The following is a 20351-nucleotide window of genomic DNA, read 5'->3' on the forward strand; positions in this document are numbered from 1 at the left end:
CGTCTGCAATGAATGGTCCACATCTCAACTGAAGAGAACTTGTTTAAAAAAAAAAAAAAAAAAAGAGTTGGACCCTATCCCCCTTTGCTTAAAACCCTTCCAGAACTGCCCAGGCCATAAAATGAGGTCTGAAACCTTTAACATGACCTAGACAAAATAAGGGCCTTGCCAAGAATGCTTCAGCTTTCTCTCTCACCCCTCTCCATCACTCTCTATGCTCAAAGCCCACAGATTTCCTTTCAGTCCTAGAATATTCTGGAATGTTCCATGCTCTTTCCTGCCTCAAGGCCTTTGCAAAGCACGTCCCTCTCTACTGTGTCTCAGATCAAAATCCTTCTTCCTTTCTCCCTTCTCTCTCCACTCTCTTGAAGTGAAAACAAAGAGTAAAGCCCAAAGAAGAACCAAAAGTAACAGTCCAGTGGAAAAACAGTACTAAGAAAAAGTTAAAACAGACAGGTAGGTTTGTAGATTTGTATCCTTTTATTAACTGTACTTGATCCTCTAAGATCATTCTTTAAATTTAAAGGAAAACAGGGGCGCCTGGGTGGCTCAGTTGGTTAAATGTCTGACTTCGGCTCAGGTCATGATCTCATGGTTCGTGGGTCCGAGCCCCGCATTGGGCTCTGTACTGACAGCTAGCTCAGAGCCTGGAGCCTGCTTCTGATTCTGTATCTCCCTCTCTCTCTGTCCCTCCCCTGCTCACGGTGTCTGTCTCTCTCAAAATAAATAAATAAACATTTAAAAAATTTTAACTTATAAGAGAATAAAACCCAAGAAAGCTGTACCCAAAGTCAGAACAGATAAAAATTCCCAAATGGTATTAAATAACCTTGAGAGGGCCGATTTTATTTTCTGTAGCTGAGAACACTCAAAAAAGTGGTCTTTTATGAGCAAAACCCATAAAAGTAAAATGGAGTTAGTGACAATAGTTGTTATTTCCTAACACAGTATATGACACATTCTAATATTAACAGAATTAACACTAGGAAAGCAAAAAGAGAGTAAATAACCAAAAAACCCAAGGTAGCTAGCCAGACAGACACAGAAAGAAAGTGAACGGAACTCTTCTCCCTAAACCCAAATGGTAACCCAGACCCCCTGAAGTTGGAATTCCATAAGAAATTCTCAGTTTTACACTGTCAACTTTATAATGTGGGCAAATACCATAGTAGACGATGGGGATTCTGTGAAATCAAATGTGTGCCTTCATAAAAGAGGTTCTCTTAGCTGTTATGGGCTTGGGGGTTGAACCAGGGAGAGGCAGAGGGGACCAGGGGAGATGGGAAAGGAAAAAAAGGAAAGAAAAGACAATCCAAGCAGGCCAGCAGTGGAGAGGTGAAGAACTCTGGTCCAGACCGAAACCACAGAAGAAGCCAACATCCAGGTTTGGTGACCTTGGCAAAGTCCATCTTAGAGCTCTCCCTCCCGCGTCCCCACAATGCACAACCTTGCCGACGAGACCCACACGTCTATGAGGCCAGCGCTGTCCGGCTGGTGATTCATGTGGGTGTATGTGATTCCCATGGTGTGCTAAGAAATCCATAGAAGATGGCAAATTAAATTTGGAACATACGCAAAAGAACTTGACTTAATCTTCAGGGACACTGTCTTAGCCACCTGATCCTCAGAGCACAATGTGAGGCACACAGTAGGTGTGCAACAAATGTTTAAGGAAAGGTGGTTTTTTAACGTGCTGTTGGAGGAACTTTCTTCACAGCTAAAGAATTTTTCATTTTTTCAAATGAAGGTGAGACACTGAAATCCTTTCTGTTCAAAGCTAAGAGGGCAAAGATTACCAATTAACCTTAAAATGTTAGCATTAAATATTTTTATTCATTTCTATGAATATTTTTGAATACCTAAAATGTGCCAACCACCGTACCAGGCACTGGGAATAAAGCAGGGAGCAAATGAGGCAATGGTCCAGGAATGAACCATATTTAAAGAGTAAAATAAAAAAATCATGAAAATATTCAACCATTATTTTTTGAAGGGCTACTCCGTACGGCAAATAGAAGATAAAATTACCCGAAATCAATCAGAAAATTTCAAACACAGGTTGAAATACTTTAAATCAGATACAGGACCTTATATATCACATTAGGATGGATACTGTAAAAAAGATATATACACACATCCTTAAAACATAAAGCCCCAAAACAGAAATGGCAACAGGCACTATCTCTATACCAAGTTATGTTTAAAGAGCCCGACCCGATGTTGGAATTCACATCAAGGAGAAATGAAGGCTCTAAAACAAATTTCCCTCAATGCATTTAAATTGCGATCTAATTTGCAAACATCTGATTTGTAAAAATTTGATTTGCAGATATTTTTTGCAAGGGTACAATCACCAGGAGGAGGGAGAAGGGATTGCAAAGTTCACCTGACCAGGTGTCCCTGCAATAAGCTGTCTTATTAGGAAGTAAGGTTAGGGCTTCTCGTAAATTGNCTCATTCTCAAGGGCTAATCCCAGGATTCTTTGGCACCACAAATATGGACTGAGGGTTTCACAGGCAAGTGCCCACTTGTGTTAATATTTTCTTTTGATTCCATCAGGAATACCTTAGGTGCTTTCTTTTGCCGGATGAGGAGAAAAGCAGGTTTTCCGAAAGACCTATTCAGAGAGGCCGTCTGGGGGAGTGTGTAGCCGGAGAAGAGAGACTTCAGTGCCCCAGCAGCTCATGCCGCAGTGGGTGGCGCCAGAGAACCAGGCCTGGCATCAGTACTGAGTAAAGTCCGAAGCAATCACATCATAAAGGTTACACGCAACCCAGCAAGTGAGGGGAGGGGGCTTTGTCGACCAGGAAAGAGATTCTGAGCCTATAAATCAGGCCTGGGGCGTCTGGGTGGCTCAGTCAGTTGGGCGTCTGACTTCAGCGCAGGCCATGATCTCACGGTTTGTGGGTTCGAGCCCCGCGTCCGGCTCTGCACTGATAGCTCAAAGACTAAAGCCTGCTTTGGATTCTGTGTCTCCTTCTCCCTGTGCCCCTCTCACGCTCACACGCTCTCTTAAAAGAAATGAAAACTTTTAATAAATAAATAAATCAGGACTAATTCCTGACTCAAGGCCAGATTCTGCTGTTGTTTCTCCCTGGGCCTCCATTTCCTCATCCTACCTAACAGGTTGAGGTGGTCAGAGGTGTTCTCCACCCTGAGTTCCTAGGAGATGAACCATGCTAACATCTGTGCTATAGTTCACTGTCCTTCCCCTCATATTTCATTAGGGAAACTCAAAATCTGACGTGGCTCATCCAACAGTGAGCATCTTTATCTGGAAGAGTGGATGCGGCCAGTCACAGCTCCACCTGCCCTGGGTTCATGCAGAGCCTTACCTGCAATTAGGTTCGCATGAGCGCCCTGTATGTGCGGCCTGCTTCTGTACGGGTGGAACCCAACTGATCGGGGACAGGGGGCCCATGAGAAGGAGAGAGTAGCTGTCCAGTCACTTCAGTTTATATTCATGATAGTTTTGTTAGTTTTGAGGTCACTCCCACTCGAAAGTCAAGTCCATGAGAAATGAGACCGACCTGTCTTGCTCTTTACTGGGTTGTCAGTGATCAGCACATACTAAGTGCTCAATAAACAAGTGCTGACTAAATGGATGTGTGAGAGGCCTGGAATACAGTCCTGGATTTGCCACGTACTGCCTATCCTTCCTGGGGCAGGCTGTGAATCTCTGTAGCCTACCAACTATGATGAGGATTAGATGGGAGAATATGCACTGAGAATTTACAGTAACATGCTATTCATATACATTAGCTGTTCAATCAATCTGGCGACAAATTCTTCAGGAACGAGAAGTGTAGCCTTGATAGGGCTAATTATCTAACACGTACTTTGTGATGTAGACAGTATGTACTGACTTCATTCCTAAACAAGTTGGTCTAAACTAAGTTCAGAGTAAAATGTGACTTATTTCAGGATTTATGTCAGTTGAGCAAGTATTTTATTTGTCAAGCAGGAAAAGAGAGTTAAGAGAATGACATAATCCCTCTCAAATTAGCACTTTAACACAAAGAGTGCCACTGTTCTATGTAATACGATGCCAGAGTTTCATATTCTTTATTGCATCTGGAGGAGATATTTTCTGGTTTTCAAGCAGCCATGAGGATGTTTTTTAAACTATTAAAAAAAACTCTGCAATTTATCATCCGGTCATATATATTATTTTTAATGCCAAAAGTTTAAAAGATCCTAGTTATATATTCTTTTTTAAAAAGTGTTTAACGCAGCATTTAAAAAAATATTTAAGCTTATTTATTTATTTCGAAAGAGATAGAAAGAGCAGGAGCAGGTAACGCAGAGAGTGGGAAAGAGTCCCGAGCAGGCTCCGTACTGTCAGTGCAGAGCCTGATGTGGGGCTTGAACTCACAAACTGTGAGATCATGACCTGAGCCAAAATCAAGAGTCAGACGCTCAACCAAATGAGCCACCCAGGTGCCCCCTAGTTATATATTCTATAGAATTATGATTCTTGTTTATCCAAACAAATTTAGAATATGCTTTACTGGTGTCACTACAATCTAATGAAAATTATAAATAAAAAGAGATCAGTTTTGCACTGTCTGGGTGGCTCAGTCAGTTGAACGCTGGCCTCTTGATTTCAGCTCAGGTCATGATCTCTGGGTCGTGGGATTGAGCCCCGAGTCAGACTCTTGCTGGATGTGGAGCCTGCTTAAGATGCTCTCTCTTCCTTTTCCCTTCTCCTTGGCTCATGAGCACTCTCTTTCTAAAAATAAAATAAATCTCAGGACAAATACCATATATTTGCACATATAGGAGGATTAGGAGGAACTTAACGGAGGACTGTGAGGGAGAAGAAGGGGGGAAATAGCGGGGGAGAGGGAGAGAGGCAAACCATGAGAGACTCTTGAATGCTGAGAACAAACTGAAGACTGATGGATGTGGGGGGGGAAGCGGGGAGATGGGCATGGAGGGGGACACTTGTGGGGATGAGCACTGGGTGTTATATGGAAACCAACTTGACAATAAACTATTTGTAAAAAGAAAAAGAAAAAAGAAAAAAGAAATAAATAAAAATAAAATAAATCTCTTAAAGAGATCCATTTCTATAAATTCAGTGCTTATAATTAGGAAAAATCAAATGGAGCAAATGGTCTATTTAATGAGATGGATAACTCTATTGAATACAGAAAACATATTGCCAATGCTTACAACTCATTTCAACTTTTCTGTTTAAAACCTACTTAAAAGTTAGTAAAAAATTAATCCTTTAAACATTTTATACAAAGTGTATTTAAATTATCTTCTTCATGATATAAATGAAGAGAATAAAAGCTTGAGAGTTTAATTTTATTTTTATATTTTAGTGAGTTACACACTGGATACCTGGAATTTAGTACCTATCTCTCTCTGAACTTTAAAGTTTTTATGACTTGCATTTTGATGATCATTATTTTATTCTTAGCACAGATGTGGGTTCTCCAAGTGGTTTTTTGCGTGTTTGCATCCTTTCACCTGTGTTTGTAAATATCTTGTGATTTTTTTTTTTTTGGATCTTCTGTCTTAGCTTTAAAAGAGAATATTGAGGGAGCACTTACTGTACTCAGTAGAACATGTGACTCTTGATCTTGGGGTTGTAAGTTCGAGCCCCACAATATGGGTACAGAGAATAACTTAAAAAATGAAATCTTCAAAAAATTAAAAAATAAGAGGCTCTTGAGGATCAGCTGTAAATGACTGCCATCCTTCTCCTTTCCTCTAGCCTGTCAATAATCTCTAACCCGGGGCGCCTGGGTGGCTCAGTCAGTTGGGCACCCACCTTCGGCTCAGGTCATGATCTCACAGTTTGTGGGTTCGAGCCCCACGTCGGGCTCTGTGCTGACAGCTCAGAGCCTGGAGCCTCTTTCCGATTCTGTGTCTCCTTCTCTCTCTGACCCTCCCCTGCTCACACTGTCTCTCTCTCTCTCAGAAATAAATAAAACATTAAAAATAATAATAATCTCTAATTTTTAAACAAAGTTCTCAGTTATCGAGCACGTATTATGGGCTTTTACTATTCACAACAGCTTTCCCATGATCCCCTGCTGACAGCTGAGAAACTACGCAACCTTCCCCAGGCCACTCGCTGTTAGCCTCCTAACTCTAACCTGTGTCCATTCTTGGGTGATTCTGATTCAAACTGGCAGAGAACGTTAGTTCTGCCCCAACTTCCTGTAAGACAGCAGGTTCCTTAGCTCTTCCCTTCCCTTTTTTTTCCCCGTGTCCCTTCCTTGTTTTTCTTTTCACTCATGGGTCACCTAAGTGTCCTTTATCCCTCATGTTATCTGCTGCCACCAACAAAAGGGCCACATGTCAGCGGGCTGTCACTTCCCTGCGATCTTCTTGCAGGAAGAAGTCAGGTGACCCCGGGCTGACGAGCCCGGCTCCCTCGCCTGTTCCGGCCGGGCAGGAACCGCCTGCCAAAAGCAGCAGCCAGGGAAAAGCCGCTGCGGCAACGCCTGTCATCCTGTGCCAAGAGGTAAACCCTTGCTCCATAAAGCGCCTTCGTATTATTAAACAGTTTCTATTTGTCAGGCCCTTTATAGTCATTTTTATTGGCTCTCTTTACTAGTCATAACTCTGCATCAGAACTGGGCTCACTTTTTCTTTTAATTAAGTGCTCTGAGTCAAGTGGGAAAGACTGAAGGCCTTGGGGAGCAAGTGAGCCTCCGCAGAGAGCAGTGAGAGAGGCCACAGAGCCCCGCGCCCTGCCCGCAGTGAGTGCCAGACCTGCCAGCCGCCGGCCCTCACCGCTGCGCCAACGGCTCCGCGGAAGATCCACAAGTCAATCCAACTACAGCCTTCGGCCACTGTCATCTGGATTGTGTGCTGACTTCTGGATCACCGAGCCATTCTATGTCACCCTAATCCAGACTGTTCCCGGTTATTTTCCTGCAACCCCAAAAGCACAAAATCACATTAAAGTTCTTTTAATTTTATACGGGACCTGCGTGGCTCAGTCTGTTAAGTGTCCCACTTCGCCTCAGGTCATGCTCTCACGGTCCGTGAGTTTGAGTCCCACGTCGGGCTCTGTGATGACAGCTCAGAGCCTGGAGCCTGCTTTACATTCCGTGTCTCCCCTTCTCTCTCTCTGCCCCTCCCTTGCTCAGGCTGCCTCTCTCAAAAAAAAAAAAAAATTAAACATTAAAAAAAATTATAGCTAGAAAAGTACCACTGTAGAAGAGGCCTATACTTGAAGCTGGAACCTGAACTTGAACTCTGCTCCTCTGTAGGGAGGTGAACCTGAGAAAGTGCCTGAGTGCTCTGAGGGTTTCCCTCATTTCCAGAATGGGTACAACAACCATTCCTATCCTCTCCGGTCAGCTGGCTTGTGTGCACAGAGAATCACAGGACATACCCCACAGTCGGGGTTCATTCTTCACGCCCCTTGTCTGCCTCCTCCACGAGACTACGAGTAAGGCCTCCAAACACATGGCCTTTACCTGTGTCCCCACCACCTACCTAACCCTGTACCACTTCACGCTAGAAAGCGCCTTACATAGCTTCCTAAGAAGGAAGTCGCATACAGGAGCCCTTCGCAAACAGCAAAACACAATTCACACATGCCCTACTATGACACGATTTACAGTGTGGTCCCATAGTCCCCAAGATGCGGAAGATAGAACACCCGGCACCAAAGAAGCCAGGCTGCAAAAGTTGTAATCAAAAGTAAACTGTGACAAAGTTATCAGTTCTCAATTTCTTTGGGCTGCTGCTGGAATCCTCAACGTTAAGATACATGGCTTAGCAATGGGGTGAACACTTGGAGGGGCTGATGTGTGGCAAAACATGGCCCCTTTCCTTCGTGCTGGGACATCTAAAATTTAGCCAGGCACTAAAGGCATCCTCAAGAGGTCTCAATGTGACAGCAAAGAAAAGGCTTACATTTTGACAAGATTTTATTTTTTCCAAGTTTTCATATTCTCCTTATACATTTTTAAGATTTAAATGTTCAGGACTTCGGTTTGGTTAGGCTACCTTTAGTGCCATTTCTTAGACGGTAAGAAACACTATTACTCTCCAGGGTTTACCTGTGAATAGTCATTAAATGAGGCAAGACCCTCTTCCTTGCCAACTAGTCCTCCTTTTGACTTTACCTAGGTATTGCCTCTCTAGTCCTCTGGTGTCTTCTTAACTGTTTCTAAGTTATTCCTTACCTCCAAATTCCCACCTTGCAAACAGTAAGTGCTCAATAAATGCTTTTATAAATAAATCTGATTTTGAGAGTTTTTCTGCATAGCATTCTCCCTCACCCCGATTTTTCTCTTCTTAGACCATCACTCATATCCCAGGAGATGATTGTAAACCATATCACTTGAGATGGTAGTTTGGGGCACCTGGGTGGCTCAGTCAGTTGAGCGTCCGACTTTGGCTCAGGTCATACCTCGTGGTTTGTGGGTTCAAGCCCCGCGTCGGGCTCTGTGCTGACAGCTAGCTCAGAGCCTGGAACCTAGTTCAGATTCTGTGTCTCCCTCTCTCTCTGACCCTCCTCTGCTCACGCTGTCTCTCTCTCTCAGAAATAAATAAAAAACATTAAAAAAAAAAAAGAGATATGGTAGTTAAATGAGGGGAGAGGATCTGTGAACCCATGATCGTTTTCATAAGTAAGAAAGGAAGGAAGGAAGGAAGGAAGGAAGGAAGGAAGGGAGGGGAAGTGGAAAAAACCTACGTGGAACTTGATCACTTCTCTTTCTCCTTACAAAACGATCCAGAAAACAGTGAAATCACCAGTATTATGAAAATCCTATTGCTAATTATAAAAAACTAACATGTGAATGAACACTGAGTAAGGAAAGGAAAGTGAAGCTACCTTAATCAGTTTTGTAATAGTCTTGTTATATTTTTATTTGGTTCTGCGTGCTTCTACAGCAGTATGATTTTAAACTGCTACCTCAATCCACTGCAAATATCGTGAAAGTCTTTTTTTTTTTTTTTCTGGAGTAAAAAACAATGAGATGTTTGTTCACTATAGAAGAAAAAATCTAAAATCTATTTAGTTTTGTCAGAAAATGTCATAAAACAGAAGCCAACATTTCATATGAGCTGGCTTAATAAAATTAATAGATTAATTTTATGTATTAATTAACAGAGTTAATATAATTCTACAAGCCCACAAACTTATCCCTATAAGGACTACGGTGGCTGAACACTGTGAATAATTGAAGGGCAAACTAAATTAGGGGTAATGCATCCCTGCATCATCATATCAATCATTTCTATTTTATAAGAGCACTTTGTCAAACTTAAATCACAAGAGGTCGTTAACTGGTCAGCAATACTGCATCAAACCACCAATTACTCTGGTTTTGCAGTCTGCTCAAAACATATATTTGTACACCTCAAGTGGAATGTCTATTAATTTACAGAATCTCCAAGATGGAAGTCAAGTTTTAGAAAATTGCACTCCACTTACGCGTTAAGGAAATGCAAATACCGTAACACAGGAACTAGCCAAATAGAGGCCCTGCCTCTGGAACACTGGAAGTTATTGCTATAATGACCCTCCAAATGCCATTAAGAATGCCAGTATTACAACCACTCCCAGAATCCCAAACCATTTTGATACAATTTAATCTCTTGTAAAACGGTGTTGATCTCATTCTAAGCCAACTTTTGCAAATCTGATGGGGTCTGGGCATGAGTTATGCCCACTGGAGAGCTTTCTGCTACCCTGTTTAGCACTTGACAATTTCCACGTCTTTTGTAAAGAGAAATGCAGGCAGTCTGTAGAATAAACCTACAGGGTGTAGAGATCAATCCTGCCTGGGACCATAGCAAATGCAACCTTATAGAAAAGCAGAAGAGAGAAAAGGAGGCTTTAGGGGTAAAGCATCCCCGTGGATGTGATGGCTTTTTTTTTTTTTTTTTTTTTTTTTTAATTTTTTTTTTTTTTTTTTTTTTTAGATTTTATGTACTTAAGTAATCTCTACATTCCACATGGGGCTCGAACTTACAACCTCAAGATCAAGAGTCGCACAGGGTCCTCTGACTGAGCCAGTCAGGTGTGCAAGAGGCCACCTGGGGACTTCCTATCTACTAGGAGAACAGAGGAACTGCTACTGGCTGGAAACAGCAGAGACCCCACACACAGCACCCGGACAAACTATTTACAAGAGAAAGCTGAAGGCTGGGACTTTAACATAGAGATCAGCGGTTTTTCAACTATAAGAGATTCTGTGCTAAGGTAATAAAACGACAGTAAATGTTCCTTGAGTGCTCAGGCTTTAGGTACTTCTCATACAGTAATTCACCCAATACTGGTGACCCTGCCAGGTGGGTGTGACCACCATCCCCCCCGACCAAGGAGGAAACTAGAACGCAGGGGGACTTGGAGCAGAGCGGACATCTGGTCTGGGGGACCTGGCACTGGCATCTCTTCTTACCTGCTATGTGACAGGGCTTCTCAAAAGAGGCTGTTACAGTCCCCAGGATCTACTGATGGCCGGGGGACCCCCACACAACAAAACAGAAGCATGAACTCACTGGAAATATTATGTTGTGCTCTCTGCTTTTAATTAATTTATTTCTGCTTGACTGTAACAAGTTCTCTCTTCTTAAGCTGCCCTAGGAAAGCACCTAAGGTGGTGATAAGAATCCAATGTTATATTACCTTCTTTTCATTGGCTGGATTTTTCTATTTGAACAGTTGGTAAGAATTTTGGAATCAGCAGACTATGGATTTAAAGCAGAGACTTGGGGTCACCTAGGTGGCTCAGTCAGTTAATGTGACTCTTGATTTCGGCTCAGGTCATAATCTCACGGTTTGTGAGGTCAAGCCCCGCGTCAGGCTCTGCGCTGACAATACGGAGCTTCCTTGGGATTCTCTCTCTCCCTCACTCTCTTTCTCTCTGCCCCTCCCCTGCTCACACACTCTCTCTCAAGATAAAATAAAGTAAATTAATTAACTCACTCACTTAAAAAACTATTTTAAAAGCAGAGATTCTTGAATCAAACAGGCCTGGGTCCAGATCCAGGCATAGTTACTTATCAGTTATTAAAACTTAACCAAATTGGTCAACTAAGGTTAGTTAGACCTTAGTGTCCTCCTTCCTAAAATGAAAATAACTCCCTGGGTTGGTCTACTGCCAGTTTGAAGACCACTGTAAAGCCCCTGGTACGTGTTAGTCATTAATTACACTCCACTTCATAACTACAAAATCAGTCAGAGGATATGACAGCTGACATCGAAACCCTGCTAACAGGGAGCCCCCTTGGTCTCCACAGACTTCAGCCCAACAGAATGAGACGTGCATGGCCAGAGCACGCCCCTCATCATTCCTGCCTGGATCGGATCCAATCACTGACCTAGAATGGCCAGGAGGCTGGGAATGCTAACGCGCTTCTCATTTCTAAGTTACAGCCCTTCAAACCACATGGCAAAAAACATAGCAAGTTCAAGTATCGTAACTAATCCACACGCTCAAGAAACGGGCCTTAAACACTTTTTTCTCAGACTACAATAACAAAGTGGACACTTTTCTCATGTATCAAGTTTACACACAGATTATGTGTATAGCTGTATCTGTATTAATGTATTGATCCATGACCTTGCTATCTATATGGGGGGATGTATTACAAGTACCACGTTAATATACATACATATCTATAGTGTATCTACTAACTTGGTGTCTGGCGTGTGGTAGAAAGCACCCAAAAGGGATGGGTGCTGTAAATAATAGTTCCCTTTTCCTTGCATTGAGAGGAAAGATCGGGAATGAATGGTGAGGCACCTGACTGAGCTGGGTTAACCTGCACTGGAGGCACGGAGTAAAACTAGAAAATAATGATTAAAAGCTTCCAGACTAATCCTGACATTCTAATTTGGTGACCATATTACTCACAAAGGAAGCGCCATTTATCTCTGCCATCCTAGAGCATTCCTTTCTGAATTCCTCTCCTGTTTTCCTAGAAGCCTACAACCTAATGCTCTCTTAAATCTGTCAGCCCTTTTAGGTAGCAGGTACCTCCTTCCTCCTAGACCAGATCAAAATGCCCCATCTGCCAGGGTTCACTGCCAGCAGATCAGGGGAAAGCAATAATTTAAGGTGTGAATGAAGCTGGGTCCTCCCAGCAAAAGTTTGCAAGATAAAGGGGATTTTCAAAAGTCTACCTTGGGGCGGGCTGGGGAGGAGGGGTGGGAGGCCCAGAACCGGCTGGCGGTGTAGGAATAACTGAACCGTTTTGGCAGGCTCCCGATCCTCTCCTTCAAGGTCTCCCCAATTCCCTCAGCTTTCCAGGGTTATACACATGGACTCAAACAACACATGGGAGCCCTCTGCCATCTTCACACTGTTCCCCCAGTATGAGGACTGTGCTTTAGGACTTCCCTGCCTCCCCCCTGCCCCCACATATGAAATATAACACGGCCAAACTCACTGCCTACAGCCAGCAGGGGTGCCACTGTTTGCGGCCACTAAACGGGAATCACATATCTCAGAAGGCATTGGGTCTCCAGAAGAAGGAAGCTCCCACTGGGGTTCCCAAAGTGGAGCAAAGTGCTGTGACAAAAACTCCCGATGAAAGTTCAGATGCTCTGGACCGTTTACAGTCCGGTAAGAGATCTCCCACTTTGTTGTTCTTGAAAATTCGGTTATCTCAGACATGGACCGGGTTTAGCATAGGATCTGAATTTAAACAAAAAAAAAAATCAGCAGCTTATAAAAGTTTGCTGTCCCATATATTTTTTTTTTAAATGTTTTATTTTTATTTATTTCTAGGAGAGAGACAGAGAGACAGCGTGAGCAGGGGAGGGTCAGAGAGAGAGGGAGTCACAGACTCTGAAACAGGCTCCAGGCTCTGAGCTGGCAGTCAGCACAGAGCCCGACGCGGGGCTCGAACCCACGAACCGCAAGATCATGACCCAAGCGAAAGTCGGACGCTTAACCGACTAAGCCACCCAGGCGCCCCTAAATATATCTTTTTTAAGGAGAAAGAAAGGGCTCTGTTAAGTTGTTACACTATAAGCTGAAAGGAAGTCTGACTGCAAAGGAAGTGGACCAGAGGAAGGGAGAATTACTGAAAACCTAAAACATGTCTAATTAGGTTTGGTCTCCTGTGGTTCAGTGGATACACTGTGGTCTGCTGTCTAGTTCAAAGCTATGGGTGTTATGAAATCTAGCCCTTGCTGTGATGAGGGATCTCAACCAGCTTAAATACTCTATTTCTAGACTATGCTCATTCCCTGTACTAAAGACTCAACACCATTCACAGCCCATCCTCTCTTTAGGAATAGCAGGCAAAGAGGAACTTTTACAAATCTGAAAACCTAAAGTCTACAGCCCAAAATTTTACTGAACCTAAAAATTTTAAAGTTCCTCTGTTTCCACGGAGATGTCCATGTATCAAGCAGACAATCACTCCAGCTTGAAGTCCACTAGCCGGCCCACTGTCTGGAAAGCACCATGGAGGACTGAGGGCAAGGGCCAAATCTTGCTCGTGGGGGCAGCACTTCGCAGAGAGGAGGAGGCTCTCCATCAGCAATGGTTGAACTGAATTCAGGGTCTTTGGAACACCACCAGTGGTGGCTAAAAAAAGTTTGCCCATGCAATGTTTCAAATCTGAAAGCTGCATTTTCTCTCATGTTAGTTTATCAAGGTCAACTGATACACCTATTTGGACCAACTAATTTCCTCTACCTTCACCCCTATCTAAATTCTCCACAGAAGTCTTTAAAAAGGAACCCTGACTAACTACTTTAATGCAGTTAGGCATCAATCAAGAGAAGTAGAAATAAAGGTCTCGGGTATGACAGACCCACAGATTGCCAGCTTATAGGTTTGTTCCCAAGATTTTCAACACAGGGGACAACATCACAATTCCCGTACCAATGCTGCGTTTGAAATGGCAGCTAAGACACCAAAAGGTAACTTGAAACTTAACTTTTTATTAAATAATTGGAGTTTTGACTGGCCTGGGCTAAGGCGGAGCCTGATTTCAATAGTCTCACATACAAAGAGCAGTCCTATTACAAGAAGGGGCTCTTATTTGCAGTGACAAGAGGGTGGCCTGTTAGGTAACATTTGTTTGGGGAGATAGATTTTAAAATCAAGGTGATACAAGGATTTAAGTTTTAAATGAATGGGGGGCCCACTTTCTCGTTCGGCAGCAAGCACTTCTTTCCCCGTTTCCTGGATCAGATTTAATAGACAGTGAGCGGACATATATGTGGGTTTATAGCATTTAGAACAATTCACTTGCATAATGACAACACTAATAAGACGCAAGAGTTAAGAATACAGATTTGTTGGGGCGCCTGGGTGGCTTAGTCGGTTAGGCGTCCGACTTTCGCTTGGGTCATGACCTCGCGGTTCGTGGGTTCGAGCCCCGCGTCGGGCTCTGTGCTGACTGCCAGCTCAGAGCCTGGAGCCTGTTTCAGTCTGTGACTCCCTCTCTCTCTGACCCTCCCCTGCTCATGCTGTCTCTCTCTCTCCTAGAAATAAATAAAACATTTAAAAAAAAAAATTAAAAAAAAAAAAAAGAATACAGATTTGTTTCCCAAAATGACTGCTGCAAACCATTAAGCATATCACCTTTTAATTTTCCTTATTTTGATCTGGTTTTAATACTTCATGAGGCCAAAATCTTGCCAACGCAACTACTTGCCAAGCGGAAAATGGATTAACTTATAAAGATGCCTGGTACAAAAGCCAAAATAGTAGGTGCTCAATAACTGTTTCCTAAAATGAACAAAAAAAGTTACACCCTTAATGTTACTGACAGTTTTTCCACCAATCTGAACGGGGAGCAACTATTCCTGCAATAGCAAAAAGGCAGGTAGCCACAAGCTAACATTAAATATCAGGAAAATATCCTGATTTAAACGAGGCAGTTAATCCTAACAGCTCCAGATAACCATTACAAAGAAGTCATGTTACAGTTGCTCTGGCTGTTAAATCCACAACTCCTTCATGTTTATAGAAGTTAGATTGATTCTCTCTTTAAGAGAGTAGCCCTCCCAAATTAAAAATAAGACTGGCGATTATCTCATTAATGCATAAAATGCATGTTGTTGGTTTTGTCTATTAAGCAGACTGACTCAATATCCCTTCTCCCTTCCCACACTAAGCACCTGAATGAAAACTGGTTTCCCAGTGCCTTTGACTTCTCAAAGGCAAGGTCAGGAACAGCAGTATGGTGCCCTACAGAGAGAGAGGCTGCTCTCATTTTCAGCTGGGAAACTGTCAGGTCTGACTCTGGCCCCCATGAAGGCAATGAAACAGACACAGGGGACACGCACCACCAACTCCAGTCTCTTTCCACTACTCTTATTTCCTACTTGGAGAATTCCTGAAAAGTATTTCTGGAAATAATCTGGGTTAAAGCCAAACACGTGCACCTGAAGACACCTTTGTCAAAAGCTCATGAAGGTGTCTGAGTCTACATTTTAGGGAGCTAATGCTCACATCTTTGGTGCTGGAGAGAGGCACAGTCTTTTATATAAAAGCTTTAGCAACAAAACTTTGACATTTATCATATTCGTTGTGTGCAAATAATAAAGAGTAAAGTTACAAATCTCTATGATCCATCTAAGCAGAAGAACTGTTCTCTGAGGCAGGAAAAATGCTGTATTTTCATGAAAAGAGAACAGCTATGAAAACATAGGATGGGCTGTGCTAAACTAAACCTTTTAAAAGGTGCCATGTGACCTCCATGAGCGCTAAGAAGCTGCACCAGTAACTGGATCATCTGAGATCACAACAGCTGGGGGGGGAAGGGAGGGAGACGGAAACTACCCTTTGCTTTTATCACAGCCATTCCAGAGAATTACAGGGAACTTCTTAAAGCAACCATCACAACGCTACCATAACCCTTGCCCATCCCCCACCAAACCAACAAAAGCCAGGAACTTCACGTGAGTAAAAATCACAAATTCCGTAACTGTTAATCCTTGAATGCATTCATTTTTCAACCAGTCCCATAAAAGACCCACTTAACACTCTCAAGAGGTAAAAAGAGTAAATGCATTTAAAGCAATAGGCTCTTCATCTGTTGCGAAACTTGCAATGTTAGAAGAGCATCAAAGCATCAGGGTGTGAGTGTCATCAAGAAGTCTAGAAGAATATGGTCAACGGTGGAGTTCTGTTCAATGCCACTTGAGGAGTCTGGCCAATATTAAGGTTAGATATAGCCTGTGTTTATACTTAAGTAATAATGACTGAAGCTCAAGGCACACAACAGCATTTCCTGAAGATTAATGACCAGCAAGAGGAACTGACTGCCTGAAGCAGTACCTTGGGCCAGTAACCCCAGCCGGTCATCAATCCTCAGGAAATGCCCCAGATCTCAATGGTACAGTGACTTTAACAAATACAAGAAAAAAAAGTTTAGTATCACCTTTCTACACAAACTCAACATTTGTTTTGGTCTTAGAGGGCTGAGACCTCATACAGTGAGTTCTATAGGAATCACTAGAGTTCTCTTAAACTTCATAATGCTGGTTAAAAAAAAAAAAAACTTACTTTAACATACGTGAAAAGCTGGCTGTTACATCCGTGCAAAAAGAACAACTTTTTGTAGTGTTTTAACTACAAGGAACTCAACTATAATAATGTTTGCATAATAACAATCTAGCCAACATATGGATACTCAAAAATCTTTTTTTAACTTTCATCTATATTTACCTGACAGTAACTCATGAAAAATAAATGAATCAGTATTCAGGTTTATAGAACTGATTTATCTCACTCAGTTAAAACAAGGCTGTGACAGAGCAATTGCATTCCTTAGACCAAAACAAAACCGACGGGAACAATTCCCTCCTCCATCTTTTGTGAATCTTAACTCGATTCTATATGACACTGATGTCAAGAAAGCAGCCGACAGATGCCAGCAGACCAACGGTTTCATTATTATTCCAAGCAGATAGATACTTTAATAAACTTTCTCAGGCTTTTAACTCTTAATTAATCAGGCACTCCTCTAAACCAGGACATTTTAAGGGTCTTACTTTATCAGAAGAATGTGAGCATTTATTTTTGCTTTCAAAGAAAAAGCAAACCCAAATTCTCCAACGAAGAAGTCTCCTCTCTGCCCTTACAACTCCATAAAACCACCTCCTGGTCTGTCGGAAATGTACCACGCACGCACAAGTACAGAAAGACGCATAGCCTGCGGGTCTTGTGTGTTTTAGAGAACTTTGCTGTTTATATTATCATTCACAGCCCCTTTCTCTGTTGGCCTTGAGGCTTGCTGATTAGCTGGTAAACCTTTGAAAGGGTCAGATTGTCCAGAACTGGAATTTCCACTTTGGAGAAAGCACAGAGGGCCCAGACATCTGTTCCTTCGAAGGCCTGCACTACACCTCCAGACTTACAGTCGAAATTCCTACTTCTGTTGATGGCACCGAGGTCAGAGTAGTAAAACCTCCAGCCTTCAGCAGAATAGCGCCTAGTCCCCAAAGACCTCTTGTTTCTGGTCCTAGAGGAAGAGTAGCCAAACGATCAATACAATTTTAACAATACAAACAGATTCCTCTAGGAAAAATAATAATAAACATCCATTTAAGCCCTCAGTCTCAACCCAGAATTTGGTACTGCTTAGAATTAACTAATTTTTATATTGAAACAGTTCCTTAATCCTTGATGGGGACTCTGAAGCCCAGAGAGGTAAACTGACTTGCCCAAGAGGGCTCAGCTTCTGGGCTACAACTTCTTAACTTTGGGTGTCCCTGCCACTCTACCGTGCCATTTGTCTTCATTAAATTTCTATATTCTTAGGTGTTACCTTGTCCTCCCCATGGGGCTCTGGAGAGAGAGCACGTTTGGTGCCACGGTGCAAGGCACCACCGGGCAGGGAGCCTGGCTGGTAGTGCTGACACCCCTTCCCTCTACTAACAGTCACTTTAGTTTACGGAAAGTGAACCCCAAACATCACTTTACGTTCTGCTACCTGTTACAGTATAAACTGGCACTGGATTGCCAAGCTCTCCACTCCCCACCCACTTACAGGAAGTGGGCTTGGCACATTTTCTTTTTCTTAATATATAACTTTTTAAGAAAATCTTTGTAAGCTATAGCAAATACGCAAGAGTACTGTAATGGTTACTTTATTCAAATATATTTTAAGTAACTGCTTCCTTTATATGCGCAGCATTCCAGCCCTGTGCCTTATAAAACTCATGCATTCAGGGGATCGTCAGTCAGGCTGCCTCCAACCCTTTTGTTCTGTAAACTTTGAAGTTTTAGTCTTACAGCGCAGCACTGGATGTTAGGGACCTTGGCTTAACCTCTTTTAAGGTTAGGTGTAAACTTTCCTGAAAAGCACCAAGAGTTAAGGGTGAAATCAAATCAAATCAAATCTGATTCAGTATATTTGGTACTTTTAAAAACTGCTCCCCGCCCCGGCCCCAGATCTGCATTAGCACGAGTTAGTCCCGAAATGGTCCCAGAGAAACATTTCATGCATAGAGTTTGGTTACCTGGGTGGGGGAAATAATAGCAGGTGAAACTACTGTGGGAGAATTGGTGCTTCTGTGCCCATTGGCTTCTGGAAGAAGAGGCAGGGGGTCGTGTTTCACGGAAACCACCACCACCGCATCCACAGGCTCCGAGGGGCGGATACAAAGTCTTTTGGGGGAAGAGGGGCCGCAGATATCCCCAGACCCGAACACCGACTCGTACAGTGCGCGCTTGGGCGCAGCCTCGGATTTCACGTCGGGCCCGACCTGGCTGTCTTTGGGGAGGATGTAGATGNCGTTTAGAACCTCCGCGTAGCAGCCCTGCGGGGCGGGCGAGCCCAGTTTGGTGCCGATGCCCGCGATGCTGTTGAGCGTGGCGATGGAGACGGCGCCAATGCAGTGGTTGGTATAGGTCTTGGAGAGCTTGGCCGCCTTCGAGAGCATCTGCATCCTGGTGCCCAGCAAGTTCTTGCCGATGGCTTTGTTCTCGTACCAGGTCACATCGCCCTCGCTGCAGTGGTCCCGGGGCCGCTGGAAGAACGCCTTGCAGAGCGGGTTGCGCTTCGACAGGTACTTGACGAAGCTGGCGTAGGGGCAGAACTCGGTGCCCGTCTCGTACATGCGGGGCAAGTTCTCCTCGTCGCTGCTCTCGGCACGCTTCTTGCTCCACGACGACGAGCGCGACTTATGGTAAGGCCCGAGGGACTTAAAGTAGACGAACTTGCGGCCGTCCTCATCCATGGCCAGCCCAAAGGAGTCCTCCTCCAGCTCGCGCTGGTTCTCGCGGCCGCGCGTGCAGAAGTACATGCAAGTCTCGAACCAGACCTTGTTGAGCAGCCCGAAGGGCGTGTTGGTGCTGAAGACGCTGGAGGTGTAGAGCTTGCGCAGGTCGGCCCGCGTGATGGCTTGCTTCTGCACCACGGGCCCGGCGCCCTGCTCCTCGAGCTTGCGGATGACGGCGGCCAGCGTCAGGTTGGCGCTGCGCAGCTCGGGGTCCTTGGTGAGGTCGAGCGTGCGGCAGTACGGGGGCTCGTTGAGGTAGCGGTTGAGGGAGCTGCGGATGCTGATGAGCGACGACTTGCTGTAGAGCTGGCCGCTCTTGGAGCGGGCCTCGGCGTAGAAGGAGCGCAGCACGCGGCACAGCGCCCCCTTGTCCATGGTCTCGAAGTCCGGGCTCTGCGCCTTCTCGCTCAGGTACTCCCGGAAGATGCGCACGGCGTAGCGGGTGGCCAGCCGGGTGTTCTCGCTCAGCCGGGCCCGCTCGGGGCNCCCATCTCTTCCTCCTCCTCGTCGTCCTCCAGCCCCCCGCCTCCGTCCTCCTCGTCCCCCGTTATCTGCACCTCCTGGATCTCGTCGTCGTCGTCCTCCTCCTCCTCCTCCTCGCCCGCGCTGCAGTAGTGCGGGCGGCCGTGGCCCCCAGCTCCGCGCTCGCCCTCGCCCCGCTCCCCATTGTTCTCGGCGGCGGCGGCGGCGGCGCCGGCGCTGCCGCCCGCGCTGGTGTTACAGTCCCCGCTGCCAGGCATTCTCGCCATATTGCCGTCTCTCTGCCAGTCCTCGGGCAGGGCGCATGCGCTATATTGGACCGCAGCGCTGAGAGCTTTTGTGTTTAATGACCTTCAGCTACCGGGAGGCAAAGCCGGGCTCTTAAAGGAGCCGCGCTCCAATTGTCAGTTCGGAGCGCTACTCCGGAGGGGCAGCGGCGCGCAGGGGATGGAGGGGAGGGGAGGCGGGGGTAAGTTAGAGAGGGAGAGGGTAAGGACGGAGGCTGGCTGGACCCTCCGCCTCCCCCACCCCGCTCCCTACTCCTAAGAAAACTTTGAAGGGAGGGGAAGGAAGGGGAGGGAGAGCTGTCGGTGGGGGTGAAACACTCCCAACTTACCCTCTGGCGGAGTGGCGCGCGGGCCCGGGCGGGAGAGTGGGAGGGCCGGCGGGAGGGCGGGGCGGTCTCGCT

The 20351-nt window shown here is 44.8% G+C and overlaps 1 protein-coding gene across 1 annotated transcript in view; it reads right to left on the bottom strand.

Moving 5' to 3' along the window:
- KCTD1 (potassium channel tetramerization domain containing 1) overlaps positions 1-20052 on the bottom strand; it is a 90312-nt gene extending 70260 nt beyond the window's left edge. Inside the window, 2 exon segments of the mRNA XM_077778212.1 lie at positions 18422-19668; positions 19671-20052. Coding sequence (XP_077634338.1) covers positions 18422-19668; positions 19671-19932 — 1509 coding nt within the window. The 5' untranslated portion in view covers positions 19933-20052.
- Positions 20053-20351: the final 299 nt, after the last annotated feature.

Source organism: Crocuta crocuta, unplaced genomic scaffold, assembly GCF_008692635.1.
Source record: "Crocuta crocuta isolate KB4526 unplaced genomic scaffold, BGI_CrCroc_1.0 scaffold26, whole genome shotgun sequence".
Taxonomy (NCBI): domain Eukaryota; kingdom Metazoa; phylum Chordata; class Mammalia; order Carnivora; family Hyaenidae; genus Crocuta; species Crocuta crocuta.